Raw genomic sequence first — 17737 nt, 5'->3', positions numbered from 1 at the left:
CCAGCAGACCTGTCTCCATACACAGGGAAAGGGAGACTGCAGGCTTGGCGGGGGAGGTGACAAAATGGTGTTTCTCCTGCTCTGTAAATGTTTATCCAGATCCAACAGCTTTTATTCAGCCAAACTAAATGTCACTGACAGTGGTGACAAGTAGCACAGTCATTTCTTCCCTGAAGGGACTTAAGAATGGGATGTTATTTGAGAATATTCTGTATATTAATATCTAAACTCCTGTCTCTGTTCTAGGGACAGGTTTGGTGACTCAGAGGGGGAGTCCCTAGCCATCTCCCCTCAGCAGGACTCTAAGGGGGCCAACTGGCCTCCTGACGGACCAGAGGACTCAGACAAACAGCGGAATGTCCAACGAACTGGCCGAAGCTCCATCCAAATTCCTCCTGTGACTATCACCTCCCCACCTGGAGAGACCACCCTCATACAAAGTCAGTATCAAGCCGCACATATAATGTGACTCAGAATACTCGAAGGTTTATTCATAGCCACAGTTAAAGCAAGAACAGTTCACAGAGAATTCAAATACAGATTAGACAGATGTAGATATTCATCAGGTCTTTTCCCTTTCATAGAGATTGAATAGTGATTGAATATTTGGCCTTAGGAAATTATTTTTTCTGATTTCTATTGTTTTAAGTTTCTAAGTTTTAAAGACATGAGAAATAAAACGGGAAAAGAAAATTGCAAAAAAAGAAAAACAAAAAGAAATACTCCTCTGAGCCAAAGGAACACCATGTCGGGGATACCAGCATGCTGAGACCAAACAGAGGGCTTAATTACTCATGTGTTTGTACACCTGGGAAGGTTGAGACGCCCTCATGCAGCTCACACACTGACAGGATCTGCTCCAGCCTCGGACTGTAACAGACCTGGAGTTGGCGTCTGGGCCAATCATATTGCACCTCTTTGGCATTCAGGTGTTAAACTGTGTGGTGTACAGCTCTCTGTACACTGAAATTCTAAAAGGCAAAAATAAAAATGTATATGGCGAGTTGACAAAAAAGATTAAATGAATAAAACTAGTATAGTAATAATAGTAAAATTAAATTGGACTGGAAATAAACCACAAAAAGTTGAGTTTATCCATTTGAGATGACCAGTTTCTTGCTTATATGAAAAATGATCCCCATAGAAAAGAATAGGATCTTTATATTAAATAAATTTTTATAAGTCAGTATAGAGATAGCAGGAAATGAGGGAAAGAAAAATGGGGAGCAACATGCAACACAGGACTGGATGTGAACTGGGAACATTATTGTCTGTGGTTGGCACCTTGATCCTGATACATGACCAAAACATGTGACAGCAGGTCACTGGAGACTGACAACTCCCATCGCAAAGAATTTTGATTTGCTCATGTATCTGTGACAGCCTGTGTTTGGTTAAATGTTAATGGTAAAGAGTCTACAGGCTGTGTACGGGCTCTAGAAGAGGACAAAGAAGAGATCTAATTTCTGTTCCACTCTGTTCAATACCACCATGTTCTCAGATTGTTGCTGCAATTGAACTGTCTGTCTTCCCAGTGAACAGTATTGACTGTGAGACAATGCCCATGAATGAGAAGACCCTGGAGGACCTCGGTCAAAGTGGACCCAAACCCATCCTGCCTTACAGTTCTATGTTCATCTTTGGACAGACCAATCCGTGAGTCCCCTCAGCCTTGTTTGTCCACTCACTTTTTGTTGTAGAACCTCCAGTATGTGATGGAAGTCGGATCCTTCAGAGACTGGGCAGCTCTTTTATTTCATATCTATAAACTTGCTCTCTGCTGATTTAGATGACCTTTATTTATGAAGTCAGAGTGACAGTATCTAGTTATATCGACACAGTCAGATGAGAGGTTATATTCATGGCTGTGGCCTCTTGTAAGCCAGTGTTTCAATTCATTTCATTCATACAGTATTGTTGAAACATTTAAATGATTAATCTGCATCATGATTTCCATCGTATATTCCTCCAGTGCTTGTGTATAGTAAATATCCTGGTATTTCTTCACTTGTTTGACAGCTTGTTTTTCTTACTTGAATGAAAAAGCAAGGATGTGCTCAGTTTGGTGTCATTATGAGAACTTGGTTTTGTCTTTGTTAAACATTTTCCTTGATGAAGTGACTGAGATCCTGGCTTTATTTAAAGCCTAAGATTTAGACTTAATAACTTTAGACTTTAATAATAAATGGTGAGGAAACAGAAGCTGCTGCCACAGTTCAATCTTTGTTAAATCTGTTTGTCTCCCTCTGTCTGTCTGTCTGTCCCTGCCTTCTTCTCCGCAGGGTGAGGCGGTTGTGTCACTACATTGTGACCCTGCGTTATTTTGAGATGTCCATCCTGGTTGTCATAGCTATGAGCAGCATCGCTTTAGCAGCAGAGGACCCTGTCTGGACAAATGCCCCTCGCAACAATGTGAGACACAGTGCACATAAACATACACTCAAATGCACACTACATGCATATTATACACTTGATTATTCCACACCTATACATATGTACATATACATTATGCAGTGCTAATGCAGTCTCTGTTTCTGCAGGTGCTCAAATATCTGGACTACGCCTTCACTGGTGTTTTCACTTTTGAAATGGTGATAAAGGTAAGCATGTACATGCACCATTAAAAGAGAAATAACCTCAGTGTCTCTTTGTCTTTCACTGCACTTTTCTTCCTCTTGAGTTAAACTGTCTACAGACTGAAGTGATGAATGAGGAGAGGACGGGGAGGCAGTCAGTGCCAGGACCTTACGTCACTGTGACAATTATAGTGCATCTAAAATCATCATCATTTACTGTGTGTCACTGATTACTCTAACACAGTGGTGTTTAAACCCATTGGTAGTTCAAAATTAACACTTTATAAATGTTAAATGTCTCTCTCCTTTAACCCCAGTACATCTCCCTGCCACCCCCCTGCTGATACCCACGGTGTTTCCTGGGCCCCTACTCCTATGCTTCTGCCTGAGCTACACCCAAAAGCTGCCCTTCACTGCCTCTTCCGCCAGATCTTGAATAGCTTGTCAGTGCTTTTTCCCTGTCACTCCCATTTCACTGAGAACTCTAGATGTTGAGAAGTTGACAAATCCCAGCATCCCGCCTCCTCAGGGTGAAGGAAGGCCCAACATCCAGTCTCTCTACACTCGGTTGCCAGGCCAGAGTACTTTGAGTGCTTTCGCTCATCGGCAGCCTCTAACCCCTCCTCTCATGGTATCATGACTTCTGTGTTGGGCCAGTTGTCTCCCTCAGGAACTGGAGCTGCTTTCCCAGGTGTGAGGAGTCTTGCTGATTCTCTTAGGCAGAGGCCTTTGGCACTCTCACCAGACCTGATGAACTGAATGAGATGCTTGGCTGAAGAGGAAGGTCTGCTGTTTGGTTCTGCCTGCATGTCTCAATCACTTCAGCCAGTTTCCTCAACATACTGCCGTCATACATCCTGACAGGATGTGCTGGAGACAGCTGGGCTGTCCATCATTCCTCACAGCATCCTCCAGCCTGCTTGACCTCTTTCATTTTAAAATGAAATGCACATTGAATTGGTAACACCATACTTCATACTTGCCAGGGTGCTGGCTCTGGTTGATACTTGAAAGGCCATCTGAAATCTGTCTCTGAGCTACTCTCCCCGTCTCCCTGTCCGAGAATCTCTTCCCCACCTGCAAAATATGTCATCTCTTCTGATCCCTTTTCGGATAAACAGACTTTGCGTCTTGAAGGGCTTGATCTTCTTTCCAGCGCATCACAAGCTTATCTAGCCTCTTCAGCAGTCATGATGTGCATCCTGATTTCTGGAGTACGCTTGTGATGTTGTCCATATAGCGTCTCAGTGGCAGAAGCCTTTGTCCTGATGGTAGTTTCGCTCCTCCAACAATCTGTCTGTGATGCCTACTTCTGGCTGTGGCCAGCTTGTGGTGAAATCTTGGAGGGAACAGCACATTCAAACATCCTTGAAGCATTTCACTACCAAGCCTCTGATTCAAACAGGCATGTTGAAAAATTCCAGAGCAATGTTGCTGGGGAACAGAGCCATATGCATTTAAAATTAAAAATTAAAAAAATTAAAATTAAAATCCAGCCACACAACATGCAGCTCGCCTTTCTCTCTCTTGGCCCTCTGGATCTGTTCATCCTCTTGGCCATAATAGAAAAGAAAATTTTCCCCTCTACGTTCATCCATTCTGATGACCTCTGTCACCTCACAGGAACCAGCTGGGTGATCCTAATGGGACTGCCTTTGCTGTACGGCACTTTGAGTTTTTCAAGCTCGGCTTCGGGTAATTTCCAGCTTCCCGCACCTCTTGTCCTCCAGTGTGCTTGAAAGGATTCTCACAAGGAAAGTTGCTCCTTTCGTTCTCCCTCTGCGCCTGTTCTCTGCCCTCTGCAGGCTGACAGCCTCTGCTTCACCCCGTCCCACAGCACCTTTATGCCTCGCTTCTTCCACTCCCTTTACTTTAATTACAGCAGACTTTAAAAGTCTGATGTGATTAATATTAAAATGCTTTATGACTTTTTTTTATTATTATTAATTAAGTCTAATCAGTGATCATCAACCACTATAGTAGTATAGCAGACTCACCCAGTACAGGTCTAATAACATAGTTCCATATCAGAATTAAGGTGATTTAAATCATTTGAAATTTAATCCTATTAAACATCCTAAAATAAAATGAATTAAACAATGAATAAAACGACATAACAGTGGTGTTTTTGGTTTAGATGGTGGACTTGGGCCTGCTGCTTCATCCTGGATCCTACTTCAGAGACCTGTGGAACATTCTGGACTTCATAGTGGTCAGTGGGGCGCTGGTGGCTTTTGCATTTTCGTAAGTTCAAAAACTCCTACCTTTTTGTCATAAAATGAGTCGTCTCCAGTTTGTAAGTTGTTAATCCAAATCTTAAACCAAACCTCAGTGAGAAATGTTGGAGTATGTTTGGACGGTGGGGGGCGGGGGGGGCAGAAACCTGTGGTGCAGCTTTTAGTCTGCCACATGTTCAATAGAGGAAAAAGGACCAGTGTGTTTAAACTGTAAACCAGAAGGTAATTAAACAGTAGAGGAAGGTGAGCTCATCTTTTGGCAAAGCCCTGCTACAGAGCAAAAGCTTGTTCAAAGTGATTATGTCTTACAAGTCAAGTTCTGTAAACATGTGGGACCCTGTCCGTCTGCTACCCTGCCAGTTCAGCCAGATGCTGAACGTAAGTGGATCCAGTAATTAGTGAACATCCCTTTTTTATGAGAGTCATATTGATGGACTCATCCCAGGTTGGATGGCTGAGCTTGCGTTATGTAAACGTCATCGTATGGATCCACAAGGCTGACACTGTCAACCCACAGAGCCCAGTCAGAAGACTAAAATATAATCATCAGTATGGTGTTTTTAGGTGACAGTCTTTTATGTGACAGTTCTATTGTTGCGTTATATTTGTGAGTCAGTAGTGTCTATGTGTGTGTGTTGTGGTGTTGTGCTGTGCTGTGCTGTGTGTTTATTGACATGATCCTCTCCCTGTTTCTGTGCTGGGATCTTTGTGAAGGAGCTTCATGGGGTAATGCCTCCTCTATCTCTCTCACCTTGCTTGTCTGTGTCATTCTCTGTGTGTATGTATGTGCGAGAGAAAACATACATGACTCCCACTGCAAAACCAAGTCATTTCCTCACATATTCAGTCTTACGTCTTTCACAGAAAAGAGTAAAAAACATTTAAAAAAAAACAGAGTTTGTTTCAGAAAAGTAAATATGAATTGGTTTAGTTCAACCTGAACCTAAAGCATTACAAGATGCATCACTATCAGCTGTGGTGTTCAGCAGGTGTATTTTCCCTTGAAACGACTGTAAGGCAATGCAGTATGTGGAGTGAAATTGCTTGTGTGGACGGGTGTGTATTTTGCAGTGTTCACGGTTGCGCCTGGGACAGATTCCCATCTCGTCGTCCACCTAAGACCTTCCTGTACTTGACCCTCATGTGCTTGGCTAAAGGTCCTTCCTCCATGCTCTCCTCTGTTATAGAGGGGCATGTGACCTGCGCGTTCATCATCCTTAGCTTCCTCGAGCCTCTGATGGGAAGTATTTTCATCAGCACTTTGCCTCGACGCGGCTCTGCTTAGGCTGGAATGATACCATCAATTTCACATTCCCTGTTATTAATTCACCCGAGGCTGCTGTCGCAGGGCATGAGTACGTCTCAGGGAGTATCAGCCTTCTCTGTGATCTTAGCATGCACATCAGATGGACTTATGACATGTATGCTGTTAGCTGTAGGTTTTTAATGACCGCCCTATGACCATATTGCCCCGTCATTTCCATTTCCATTCAGTTTATTCTATACTTTCCTACTTAGCCTGTATCCGAGTGACTCAACATCCTGCTGCAGATGGAGATATATTCATATGGTTTGGATATGGTGCTGAATAGCATTTGTGAATACTTTTTTTTTTTCATATACAGAACTTTTCAGGGACTGACAGCCTGTCTAAGTGTTCAATATTAAATAAGTAAGACCTTATGAAATGATGCTAACTTCTTAACTATCTACATGGTAACCTAGCACTAGTTACAGGGAAAAGAGTTAGCATATCATTAACTAACTACATTGGTTTGTGGGGTTAATGGTTATTCAGGACTGACACATCCATGGTATGTGGAAGCTGGTCCTGGATGTTACCACATATCAGCAGCTCCTTTTACCTTTTACATTCCAGCAACCACAGACAGCTGTTTCCTAGATACTTTATTTCATCCTAATCCTAAAAGCCCTTTGATGTGATGTTAAAAGTCAAAACATACTGTTTAAATATATGAGCAAGTACATGAGCTAGGCTGCCAGACGATGTTATGTTAGAACAGTACGTTTTTTCCTGCCATGCTTAGTACTGATGAGCTCTACATTTAATTTTTACCCAGACATGCAGCTTTATCCTGGGTGTTTTAGGACAATATAATGGATTTGGCATATTTAAGATAATTTCTTTTAAAATTTGTGATCAGAAAATCAGGAGACATTATCCCAGGATGTTAAAAGTTTAAAATAAATGCCTTGGGTGATATTAATCTGCAGTAATCTCTGTGGTTGGAAAAAGAAACAGGATGAAATTCAGTTTCATAATATATGGCTCATTGATTTATTTACTATAGAACACTTAGGATCACCTTGGTTGTGATTCTGCCTTGTTCTTCGTCCCACTCAGATTCTTCAGCAGGTTAAATCAAACTCAGACAAATTATTTGCAAAGGCTGTTTGGCACCAGGTCACTTCCACATTGGCAGTTACAAATAGAAAGCCTTGTTTGATTGACAGCTGCCATTCACTCACCATGCATGTCTCCGGAGCTCGGGCTGCCTGATTTCCATTTGATCGACTGCCTGTGGCAAGGACAACAAACCATAGCATCTCCATCAGAACTGTATCTGTGAATGTGTCATCTCACCTACTGGAACCTCGAAAGTGTTGAGCTTAGTCTGCAACTTTTTGGTGCATTTCATGTTTGATGCTGCAAAGTGCAATACTGCTATTTAATGTCAGCTTCAGGTGCTAGAGATAACCTGTTTTTCAGGGCTGGGATGATATTTCTATTTGTTTTCTTAGAATTATTAGTATTATTATTTAGATTATCTCATGTTTAGCCCTTTGTTGGCATTTGCTTTTTATTATGTGATGTTTTGGTTGAGACTGAGAAGTTGTAGCAGCGTACAATTACAGAACAAGGGCTGAACAAATGCCTGTTTCAACAACCAACAGTCCTGATTTGTGTTTGACTTCAGTGATAGGCTACCTCCAAAACTAACAGGCACATTCAGCATCCAAGCACAGCTGCTGTTTTCTCCTCACGTGGCCTCACGTGGCCTGTAGCTGGATCCACTGTGGGGCCTATTCTTTACTGGGATTTCCTCACACAGTTGTCTGCTACCAACCAAAATATGAACAGTTTTACATCTGTTTTCATTAATGGAAACTATGGTGTTGTCATCTGATGCAAACATATGCTTTATTTTGTTTGTATGTGTGAAGCATCCATAAACGTGCTGTACCTTGTTTTACCACTGTTTTCCCCCAAGTAGATCGCAACAAGGTGTGACCAGGTGGGGAACCCTCCTATGCCACCTCGACCTCCTCCTTGACTCCTCACCCTGTACCCATACCTTACCCCAACCCTCCTCCCTCAAATCCAACCCTCTCTAAGTACCATTCTTCCTATGCTTAGATCAGCTCCATGTATAATATATTAAACCCATACATACAGTGAATCAAATGCCGTTTTAACACATCAGTAACCTCTGTCTGACAGCTTTCAACTGAAACCTGCCTCTGCCTCCCAACACCATCCATGGTTTTGGCCATTTCATTCCAAAATGCTATTTTGCCCTTTTTTGGGGTGGAAATATTTTCCTGTATTTATTTTCTATTAAGTAGAAATCATGACTTCAATAAACAATAAAGAAGAGTTCTTTAAATGAACTTGATAATTATTTTAATAGTATCCAGTTTCAGTAATAGCCAGTGATAATCAGTGTGGTAGTAAATAGTTTAAAGAAATTCTTTATAATGCATCTTGGAATGAAACCTGTCATTTTGAGGTCAGTGTCTTTAAAAAGCAATATTTTTGTGTCTTTGTTCACAACATCCACTGTCAGCAAACTCAGGTCTGTTCACACAGAATTTCCCTTCTTCCAACCTGAGTAACATCAGGTACCACAGTAACAGCATTATAACACCTCCCACCTCCCACAGTACACATACAGCCAGTGTTTGCCAGCACGGAGAACAGGTAGCCAGTGGAAGGTTGTTAGGAGGTGAATGAATGATGAATCACACAAAACAGAAAAAAAATATAGGTTTGTGTTTATAATTGTTGGTTGAGAAAAGCAAAGTGAATACATTGCGGGGAATCCTATGAAGAGTAGCAGCAGCCGTCAGTATTCACTGTGGTGAGGTCACACTCAAACAAAAACCACAGTACATGTAGTGAATAGAAGGAAATCCTTCACTTGTTTGGGGAATGTATGATAACTGGGCTACTTCCTGCTGTTTAAGACACCAAGAGTGTAAATATGGACATTTTTACTGTTGAAAATGTGAGTGGCTAAAGATTATTTACCTCACATCCCATTATTAATACAATAATACAAGAGCGAGATCAGTTTAGTATTTCTAACACTACGGTCTCCCCCCTATAGGATACAATAATGTAACCAAAATAATGTGTTTACAATAGATAATAAATCTGTTCTTTTATTATTTTATCTTTTTACTCAACCTGAAAAAATTAAGAACAAACATTTTAAAGGACTGGTTCAGATTTTCTCATACTCACATGTCATATGTAGTTTTAGAGGGTTACTGGTTACTGTAATTGTTCTTTCTCTCTACACTGACCATGAAGTGAGTCCAGTTCTTGTTCTGTGCAGAAATGCCTTTCTGAAGTTCAGCTGAAGCCTTTTCATCTCACAAAGTGCTTTTAGTACAAATTTCACTGTGTGAGACACAGCTGAGGAAAATCACTGGTAGTTTCATGTAGTTTGATTTTGTTGCTGCGACACAGTGCCAGCAATGAAAGCTACATATGACCACCACAGTGAAGATAGCCAGTGAAGATAGCTAGTAACAACTTCTGAACCCCACTATTAGCTCTGGCTAATGTCAAATAATGGGACACTAAGGAACATGGCCAGTGGGTGTTGAACACACAATCAATGTGAAACCTTTTCAGCTCACATGCGTGTGTCTTTGCCTCAGTTGTCTCGCCCACTGGCTTCTGTACATTAACACATATTTACTTTACCGCTTCTATGAGTGTAATGCTTCATATCTAGTGTGCAATGAATGAAATCTGAACCTGTCCTTTAAATTATTTTTGAATGCAGCTGGCCTGCTGAATATTACAGGCCATACTCTGCAGGATGGAGTGAGAGTGAAAGGGAGAAATTGAGACAAACAGACTCTGGACTGTAATGGAAGTGAAAACAGAGCAGTGTTGAGAGAGTTGCAAGAGGGATTTTGTTTTCAGGGTCCAGCTCTCTGTTCCCAGTCCAGGAATATGATGATGAACAGTTGTGGCCTCAGCCTCATCTGAGCCAGATGTCCTCATTATCATTTGAACCTTCACATCCCCATAAGCGTCACATTTTAGCCACTGAAACTAGTCCAATCTCACTTTCTCTCCTGTTTCCTGGCTGTATCTGGGTGTTGAGGGGTATTCTTTGAAAGCTATCAGAATATCTTATGTGGTTGTTCCCTTAGTCCTCTTTGTAAATGTGTGAGTGTCTGGTCTAAAACCACTCTGGCCCCCTGGTCACTGTAAAGGCATGCTAGACTAATGTGCATCAGAGCATGGAAGTTGTTGCATGTGGTTGTGATTGGAGTAAAGGGACCTCATAAGGCCACAGAGGAAGACAGAAGCCATGTCATCGTATCACATGGATGCCACGCTGTTTGTTACACCAGAGCTAATTGCTGTGGAGTCCAGGGTCATTTTAGGGCTTCTACAGAGCCTGTGGCACCATAACTGATAAGCTTTCCCATGGAGGCTGAGCAGTCTAATATGCTACAGCAATAATTGGAACATACCATCAGCTCCCTTTTTTAAAACCACCCTGGTCTGCCAGTTCAAGTACCTCTCTGTCTTGTTCACAAATGAGGGTAAAATGGGCCGTGAGGTCAACAGATGAATTGGTGTGGCCTCTGCAGTAATGTGGGTGTGGTAGTGGACCCCTGGGCTGAGGAGGAGCTGGGCAGTCTGTCTGTGTTCCCGCCCTCATCTGCAGTCAAGATATTTAGGCAGTGACCTAAAGAATGAGAATGGAAATTGAATCTGTCAGTTAGCATCTGATTGGTCAGGTGTGATGGGATGAGGAAGTAGACAGGGTTTGAACCTTGATCTCAAGCTTTTTTTTTATTTTTTATTATTCTTCACACAGCTTCCACCATCACTTTACATGTTTACAAATGACTGCGGCATCATGTGAACCTTTAAGCTAAACGTGCATCCATTAACTTATTCCCATTTCTATGGTTTATCATGTCTTTCTATGACAGCAGGAACTTTACCCTGCCACTGAGTGTGGCCATTCAGAAAAGCTATAGAAACACGATGTACTACTGAGCAAACTAACCAAGAGCAGGAACCAAAAGGATGTCACGTCTTTTTGTCAAGACATGGTGTGAGGTGTCACAGATGCTGTGTCACTGTCCTCCATGATGACTCACCACACGGGAGGAAACTAGCCCGATGTTTATTTTTGTACCTGATGCCCCACAACTGACGGGTTAGGACTATTATCTTGGAATTACACTGCAGTAGTGTTGGGAGCCAATGCCTTCTGCCGTGTTGTGAGTACAGAGAAGGACACGAAGGATGTTGTATTGATAAAGACTTAGCTGTTTACAAATTCCTCTGTTGATGACCTTGCAGCTTCCACTGGAGGAAACTACAGTGGATCTAGTGTCACACCAAATATAATAGTTATTTAATAATACTTTAACACAAAAAAAAAAAAACGTAACAACCCTACAACTGTAATGGGATGTTGATTCAAATAGTGCAAATCCTCATTTGGATCCTTTTTGGTGTCCAACTGAGCTCCGCCCACTTCAGATCAGTAAAAATAGCACCAGCAAAAACACAATGACATCAATATGTCAACTCTTCAAACCTTGGCCGAGAATGTTGTGGTCATGTATGATCCCATCGTTCATGGTAAGAGGCTGAAACTGGTTAAAAAAAAAAAAAAGAAAGGCTTTAAAGGCTTTAGTGTCATAAGAATGTGGCAGGGAGAGTTGTTGAGAGTCAGTCTGATATACTGTTTTATACTATTCTCTAATGAGCTCTGGGTATTGTTGTCACTTTGACATACGTGTATTCATTTTCCATCAGTCTCCAGTATAGACAAATTCTGGTGTTAGCTTGTCCTAGTCCTAGAAAATCCACCTCAGACACATGAGAGAAGCATCTGTTGTTACTTGCTGTGCAGTGGTAAGTTGATCAGTTTCTATCAGACTCTGTGCTCATCGTGTGTTTCTGACAAAGTCATAAAATCGCTGAATAAACAGAAGAAAAGAAATAGAAACTGCAAAGATGAAACTCACAGAGGTTTATTCAAACATCTCACCCCAGACAGTGACATGATAAATTTAAAAAAAATGTTTAGTTTTTTGTTTTTTTTTCCTTTTCAGTAGCAGATTAGTTTAAGATCTTAATCACTGAGGTGTCCACTGGACATGTTGTTGATTAAGATCCCTGATGCACAGTCTCAAGTATGATCAGATTTGCATGGAGAACAATGGAGTCCTCCTTTAACTAAAGGACAAAGGAAGCCTTCCTGTGAATTACCTGACTGACTGCATGTTCACACACAGATTTCACACTGACTTGTTCATGTAAACCAGGATTACATGATACACACAGCTGAATGGTTGTGGGGGGGGGGGGTGCATGTCCCTGTGTGAGGCTGCCTGTATAGTGGAGTGTTTAGTGCTCAGGAATAACATCACAACTAGTCTCACATACCCCAGTTAGTGTGCTTTAAACGTATTCCCTCCAACCCCATACAGTCATGTATTATAAATATAGTAAAATACATATTTTACCATTTATTGTTTCTTTGGATGTTTTGTTTTTGATAGAATCAGCTGTTTCGGCCTTTCTACAACATATTGCTTTATAGTAGATTATAATAGAGGGTAAAGTCAGTGATTCTCTGGGCTGCTGTGTGAATATTCTACTCACAGTGGAAAACAGTGGAAAAACAAAAAAGAAAAAAGTGAAAAGAAAAAAAGTGATTATGTTTTTGCAGGCCACTCTGTGGTATAAGATATGGCTAAAATGTGCATAATGATTCTAAAGTGGCTGTGAAAGGAACAGTTTCTTGGAAACAGGCTTATTCTCCTTTCTTTCTGAGAGTTAGATGTAAAGACCAATACCAGTCCTTTACTTATACTGAAGCTTCTGCTATTTTCTCTACTCTCTCTCTCCCTCTCTCCCTGTGCACTTTGTTGCTTCATGCACCTGCAGCCTTGTGGCATATTTGTAAAGTAAAATAGACACAGAAGACAACCTAAAGTTCGGAGGTTGAAGAACCTGAACATAATAAAAATACATAAACCATAAATAATTACAAAGACAACTCAAATCAAAATGTACCTTTAAATGCCACAGGTTTACCACTGACCCTCTTCCCAGAGGGTATTTCCTCACTGTGGCATCATCAGCAAACTGAAATATTTTAACTGAGTCATCACAGGTTGTCCAGTCATTTGTGTAAAGCAGTGGAGAAAGGCACCAGTTCTGTGGAGGCTCAGAGTTAATTGTATGTGGGTTCAGCAGAAAGTTGGAAGTTTTCCTTCCTGCAACAAGTCAAGAATCCAGAAGCTTCAAAAGAGTTTCTCTGGGATTAACTGTATTCATAACTGTAATCAGTTAACAATATACATACAGATGAGGAAACCTGTTTTTTAGGCCCAGGCACCACAGCTGGATCCTTGAGATGACCGACAGACCTGAACCCATTAAAAATAGAGGTTAAAATATGTTAAAACTCATTTCATTTACTGGCTAATTTTAAATTATCCTAGAACTCGTCCCTTCCCTTCTTCAAATCTGTTATCTCCTGCAAACATTTCCTCATCCCTCCACCGTCCCCACTATGAATTCTATCCTCCAGTTTCTCTTTGTGTTACCTTCTTGCTTGTTGCTCTGCTCTTTCTGTTTCATACAGTATTTGGCAGCTTTATACAGAATTTTATCTCCACTTTGAAAAGCAGCATTTTGTTCTCATACACTGCTTTAAGACCCGTGTTAAACCAGGGTTTGCTGTTACTATAGAAAGTCACTGGCTTAGATGAGAGGCCGCAACATCTTCACTGTAACTGAAATAAGACGTCACTGTGTTCACCAGTAAAAGAACAAGAGTCTGTACAAACGTCCCAGATGATGCAGTCCAGGCTGTCCATTAACCTGCTGTTTGTCACATCTGACCATGATCTCATTACTTTGCTTACGCTGGAGTCTGTACTTGTACTATTTTAGCTGATGAGAACTCCTGGACATGGCACTAAGGTCTGGATCTGAAACATGGGGGTCTCATGGTCCAGAGAGCAGGATTGTGATAGCTGGTGACCATCCAGGCACCAGCAGTTGTTAACATGGAGTCAGACAATGGCAGAATGGTCAGCTCCATACAGGGAGAAACCAGACTGCTCTATGGCTGCATGCAGGACTCTGGAAGTGAGCACACATAGGTGGACCAGTCCTGCACTTTGTATATCTACCACCCACCCTGACCACCTCCCTCTAGCATGGTACTTAAATGCAGCACTTCATTCTCTTGAAAAAAAATGTTGCTGAACATAAGACAGGCAGTGAGACAGGTGTTGAGGTGATGATTCCAGCTCTGCACTTAACACGCAGACATAACACTGGTATCAATCTTCTCATCTCAGTCTCTGAAAGAAAGCGAACAAGTGTATTTCCTAAAAGGTTGAACTGTTCCTTTAAGTATAAAATCTCTCTCCGCCATGGTATCCTAGAAATACTAGACATTTTCATCCATGTATGAAGAAGAAAATGTGTCTTGGTAAATTAAATTAGAGTAGTGCCAGCTACATTTCTTAATATCAAATGGTTAACATCAGTGGTGTAGTTACCAAGGTAATGCGACAGGATAACGTATAGGAAGCCAGTCACAGGGTTACACTGGCTGCAAAGATTGGCCTCCTCTCTGCCCAGCCTAACACTCGTACTGATGCCCTGAGCACTGTGCATTAGGAGCATTATGCATGAACCAGGATACCTTACATAACAGTGTTTCCCCCAGACTTTCCATTTTTCTCATTGATGTTTTTGTTGATACCCAGAAAAACCTGTTGTTGTTGTGTGTCTCATTAACCCAGCTGATCTAAACACACCTGATTCATATCCTGCCACATTTCAAAAGTAGTTACAAATGAATTCTGACTACGATGTTAAAGTCTGAAAACCAATTTCTGCTACATGTGCTGTTTATCAGTATTAGTAATACTGACAGATCTGATTACTGCAGGCTGTGTGTGGATAATTATGTGTGTGGTGTAACAGTGGCTGCTTTCCACAGGGGGACCAAAGGCAAAGACATCAGCACTATCAAGTCACTGAGGGTTCTCCGAGTACTCAGGCCTCTCAAGACCATCAAACGTCTGCCGAAGCTCAAGGTTCTGCTCCTTTACTGTTCTCTGGTTTGTTTTTGGTTCATTTAACCGGGTTAGCAGGTCTCAGCTGTGATCAAGGCAGGCAATCTTACTGCCACAATACTGTTTTCAGTTTGAATTATCTGTGACATACATGGAAAATGCTGATTACACCATACACCATAACCACCTCATCTGTAAAATTCAACAGACGAACAGTGTTACTCCATCTTCCCTGTGGTTCTCAGTTCCAAGCCCATTGGTTCCCACTTCAGTTCAAATATACAGCTTCATTTTCAAAACAACAGAAAATAGTTCCTTTGTGAGGGACTATTTATTTGTTTATTACCTTTGGATTATAAATATAATAATGTAGAAGTGGTCATTGGCATCAGTGCTGCTCTGTTTCATGAGGCAACAAAAAAACTTAGAAACTAAGTCCATCACTTTGGATGAGCTCAGCAGAAACCACAGCAGCTGTTTTCATTCATGCTTGTTTGAACTGCAAAATGCAGAAATCTGTTACATGTATATTAACAAAAAAAAAAACAAGGTTTTAAATCAGATGAGAGTTTATCTGTCTCATTGTGAAAACCGGACCCCAGCTGTACCTGTACCCTACACACAATACATGTGGGGCCTCATGTACTAACGGTGCGTACGCATCAAAATGTTGCCAATGTTCCACGCACACGTCGGGATGTACAAAAATCAACTCTGCGGGGATTTTTTTCAAATTTTCGAGCTGCCGTGAGAGTGTGCGTACCACCACGCAAACTCTGTCATTTGATAGTGCCAAAATACAAAGTCGAGAAACTCTGTTTATACACAGAATATGTTCCCCCAAATATTCCCTATAATTTGCCCTATAAATGGCTGCGTGAAGTCACGCGTAATTGCGCAAGAATGGCAGCTTTGGCACAACTAGAAGATAGTGCTATGATGAAATCTGAAAGCTGTGCAATCCTTCTTACATGAGGCCCCTGGTATCTTGTTGAGCATAGGGTATGAGTAACTTACACTGTTAAGCTGCTTCTCTCAGAAAGCTGAGCCTTTCTGCTCTTTGTTTGTTCCTCTCAGCTCCATTTTGTTTTTTTCCATCCTCCCTGTGTTTGAGTTGTTGCAAAGTGATCTTACACACGTGAATTGATTATTAGCTGCACGCCTTATAAATGACATGCTAATGCAGGAATTGTCCCATTATTGGGACAAGGTGCATGTTTGTATCACTGAGATTAATATAGAATCAAATTCAGATGAAAAATGCCATTAACAGATAAAACAGGTAATAGTTTTCATGTTTTGTCATGTTCCGAAATAATTTTCCACTTATTCCCCAAATGAAACGTGTGTGTGTGTGTGTTTGTGTGTGTCCTCAGGCAGTGTTCGACTGTGTGGTCAACTCTTTGAAGAACGTGCTGAACATCCTCATCGTTTACATCCTCTTCATGTTCATCTTTGCCGTCATTGCAGTTCAGCTCTTCAAAGGAAAATTCTTCTTCTGCACAGACGAGTCCAAGGGCCTGGAGAAGGACTGCAAGTTGGTCTAAGATCCCCCAACTTCCTCATTTTTTATTTTAGCAACTTTTTAACTGTGAACCATCGAACGTCGGTGTGGTCAAAACCCGACCTCATGCCTGTCTATACCCACTCAGCTGTATTTATGTCTTCATATCTTCCAGAGGACAGTTCTTGGACTACGACAAAGATGAGGTAGCTGCCATGACCCGAGAGTGGAAAAAATATGATTTCCATTATGACAATGTGCTGTGGGCCTTCCTGACGCTCTTCACTGTCTCCACTGGGGAGGGCTGGCCAACGTAAGTGCAGTGGATGTGACTCCCTCTTTGAGTTAAAGACGTGTGTGATGCTGTCAGAGTGGAAATGACACTCACCTGAGGTGAATGTGACGCCTTAAAAAATAGGATTCACCCAGGATTCATAAATGTTACTTTAACGGTTCCTGTGGGAAAATTGGATCATTGAAAATGCAAGTAGGAACAGAAGACTACAAAAACTTAATCTAAATACAATAAAGGGAAGATATTCAACTTAAAATACTGATAACGTACTGTACAGAGTGGATCCATCTGTATGTAACTGACATGGATTTGCCTTCATTTTCCTTTGGGCTCAGACTGAAGGATCATTTCACACAGATCTAACCTGTTCGGTCCCACTCATCCAGCAGTAGGCCAGTCTTTACAAAGTCCCTCTGCGCAGCCAAACATGGTTCAGTCCCACAGAGCTTTATTTTGAATTCTAGTGGAGATCCCCAAATTTCCAAAGATTCACAAAATCTGAGGCTGAATTTTGGATCGTGTGTTTAGAATTAAGGTCACGTCATCTCGAATATCTCCATCTGCTTAAATGATGCAGCCATTAAGAAAAAGCACATGGAGTCTTTGGTTTAAATATTTCAACAGCATGTAGCTTCAGTTAAGAGCCTGATCTTGGCAGACAGTGTGGAATTGGATGATTTTTCCCAACACTGAAATACTGAAGCTGCATTCATTTTTTTTTTTGGCCACTTTTTTTGGGGAAACAAACTGTGCCCACTGCTTCTGAAAAGTGCTGTCTAAATAAACT

The 17737-nt window shown here is 41.4% G+C and overlaps 1 protein-coding gene across 1 annotated transcript in view; it reads left to right on the top strand.

Moving 5' to 3' along the window:
- The window catches only part of LOC121184486 (voltage-dependent N-type calcium channel subunit alpha-1B-like), a 55375-nt gene that overhangs the window by 10286 nt on the left and 27352 nt on the right, over positions 1 to 17737 (top strand). The window contains 8 exon segments of the mRNA XM_041042170.1: positions 247 to 440; positions 1536 to 1656; positions 2283 to 2412; positions 2541 to 2600; positions 4714 to 4820; positions 15076 to 15172; positions 16528 to 16688; positions 16831 to 16968. Of these exon segments, the coding sequence (XP_040898104.1) occupies positions 247 to 440; positions 1536 to 1656; positions 2283 to 2412; positions 2541 to 2600; positions 4714 to 4820; positions 15076 to 15172; positions 16528 to 16688; positions 16831 to 16968 (1008 nt within the window).

The sequence above is a fragment of the Toxotes jaculatrix genome, chromosome 7 (assembly GCF_017976425.1).
Source record: "Toxotes jaculatrix isolate fToxJac2 chromosome 7, fToxJac2.pri, whole genome shotgun sequence".
In the NCBI taxonomy this organism is placed as follows: Eukaryota; Metazoa; Chordata; class Actinopteri; family Toxotidae; genus Toxotes; species Toxotes jaculatrix.
The sequence above is the reverse complement of the archived record's forward strand: the minus strand, read 5'-3'. Positions and strand labels throughout refer to the sequence as shown.